This window comes from Triticum dicoccoides, chromosome 1B (assembly GCF_002162155.2).
Source record: "Triticum dicoccoides isolate Atlit2015 ecotype Zavitan chromosome 1B, WEW_v2.0, whole genome shotgun sequence".
Taxonomy (NCBI): domain Eukaryota; kingdom Viridiplantae; phylum Streptophyta; class Magnoliopsida; order Poales; family Poaceae; genus Triticum; species Triticum dicoccoides.
The window spans coordinates 573,596,127-573,598,310 of NC_041381.1; the positions used below are offsets into that span (position 1 = coordinate 573,596,127).

General features: G+C 46.8%; 1 protein-coding gene across 1 annotated transcript; it reads right to left on the bottom strand.

The window, feature by feature from the left end:
- Window positions 1-206: 206 nt before the first annotated feature.
- On the bottom strand, window positions 207-971 carry LOC119308796 (acanthoscurrin-1-like). The gene has a single exon (XM_037584950.1). It carries the CDS (start codon window positions 934-936, stop codon window positions 406-408), a length of 531 nt encoding a protein of 176 aa, XP_037440847.1. The 5' UTR covers window positions 937-971; the 3' UTR covers window positions 207-405.
- Between the last annotated feature and the right edge of the window lie 1,213 nt (window positions 972-2,184).

Sequence of the window (2,184 nt, forward strand, 5' to 3'; positions counted from 1 at the left end):
ACTTAAAGCATTATTATTGTGATTCATTTCATGACCATCATAGGTTGAAACATGAAAGTACTCTTCAGTTATTGATAAACAGCTTGTTGGACTTATTCGGTTATGGGTTGTATGTAACCGTGTATTTTTTTAGAAGCGTGGAACCACTTAGCACGAAGCTCCGTCTAATCAAATTAGTTGTCACAAATTCGAAACAAAAATTGAAATTCTGCTCCAGGAAGACCATGTTCCGATTTTCCACCACACTGTACTCAAATCGATTTACAAGATAAAGAGGGGGAAAAATGCTCCGTGAACTATTTACAAGCCTGTATTAAAAAATAAAAAATATCTGACATGAATCCAGCCACGTTCTAAATTATACAAAATTACAAATTCCGTATTTCGCTTGTCGCCAGCGATCGATCATGCTTGCGTAAGTATGCTCAGGGCCACCAGCGCGGCGGCGGCAGCGGAGAACCATACGACGCGGCCACGCGGCTCGCCCGCGGCGCGGCGTCCGTTCGACCCCGTCGCAGTCGTGTTCCGGCCGCCGTAGCCCCTTGTTGGCACGTAGCCACCGCCGGCCCCTCGCATGTAACTGCTCCCACCGCCGCCGCCGGCTCCCGGCACGGCACTGCCTCCCCCGCCAGTGCTTCCTCCATCGCTGCTGCCTCCGCCTCCTATCCTTCCACCACGGCCTCCACCTCCGCCTCGGGACGCCCCTCCCTGGATCCGCGAGGCCACGCAGAGCAGCACCAGCAGCAGTGCGCAGACCAGCCTCGCGTTGCCTCTGAGTCTCATGGTCATGGCCTCTCTCTCGTCTAGTCGTATTCCCTTTCTCTTCCGTTTGGTTTGGTGCGGTGAGGCATCGTGGCCATGGACCTTATGTACATGGAGGATAAGGAAGAAGGCAGGAAAGCGTCTGCAGCAGATTGTATTGGACCTTGAGGCCATGGAAGAAGGAGAGGCGGGAAAGCGTCAACGGCCGATTGGGGTGGGTTCTCTGCTCGCCGTAGACGCACACGTCGATCAGCGGCTACAGCAGCTCCACCACAGTCAAAGACGTGTTATTATATGTCATTATCTACGTGTGCGTGTGGCCAACCGCACAGATAATGCAAAAAGCAAGCATAATGTACATGCATTGCAATGTGGTGTCTGTAGCGCCCGCGCGGTGGCGACCGGTCCACAAGTTCTGACGGCGCCGTCCGGCTTCATTAGTGTGAAGCGAACTGTTCAGCCCTGTGGATAATACGTTTTTGACCCATAGGAAAACAACATCACTGAATTTACCTTGTTTTTCTTTTCTTGTTATGTTTCTTAATTGGCTTTTATCTATAGGAATTGAGAACCGTAGTTACAAAATTGCACTAAAGATTGAGAAGAAATGAACAAGAATGGGTATTTTTCGACGCAGGGATTAGAGAGACTTGATCCGATCGAACTAAAGCACTTTCTGGGCTCCAGCGAAAACGTGTAGTACATGCTCTGAACTGAAATGTCAACACACTATTCGAATTTCCCTGCAGATTCTTCCCCAATCATTTTGAGCAACGAGAGTTAAATTTTAATTGGAATGCTAGTACAAGGAAGAAACAATTTGTTATCACCAAATGGGGGTTATATATATGCAATTATCCTTATCGGAGCTTGATAATACTAGCATATCCTTGTGCACGACACGCCCGCTGATACGGTGTGGCTAGATGGATTGTGTTTAGTTTTTATAATAAATGTCACTACTTTAAGATGTCAGATTATTGTATGTAAAATTGTGGGGTAAGAAAACAAGAGGGAAAGAAACAAATTTATTTTCATCATGCTTTTTTTTGACAAATGATGAATTTTGCTGGCTCAAAATGAAGCATCAGGAGGATACAAAACACGATGAGCACATACCCGGCCTCTTCTTAGTTAGAATGCACACAACCAACACCAACACACAATCAAAACATGCCAACAACTACGAAAATCGTATAAGACCAAAGCTATGTATCTGTACGCGAGGAAAATAGAAAATAGCCCTAAAGCGATCAGATCCACGATATGCAAACTATATCAATGACCATATTCCCACCAACCATGGACAACGAGGTTCTTCAACAGCAACACCTTTAGGAAGAGAGTGGCGCTCAAGCGCCGTCGTCACCGATCCAACGACCAAGACCAGAATCTATGCTTTCACCCGGAAGAAATAGTCTG

Bases quoted from the DNA above. Each gene is read 5' to 3' on its own strand.
- LOC119308796 (XM_037584950.1), bottom strand. From the start codon at position 936: ATGGCCTCAAGGTCCAATACAATCTGCTGCAGACGCTTTCCTGCCTTC.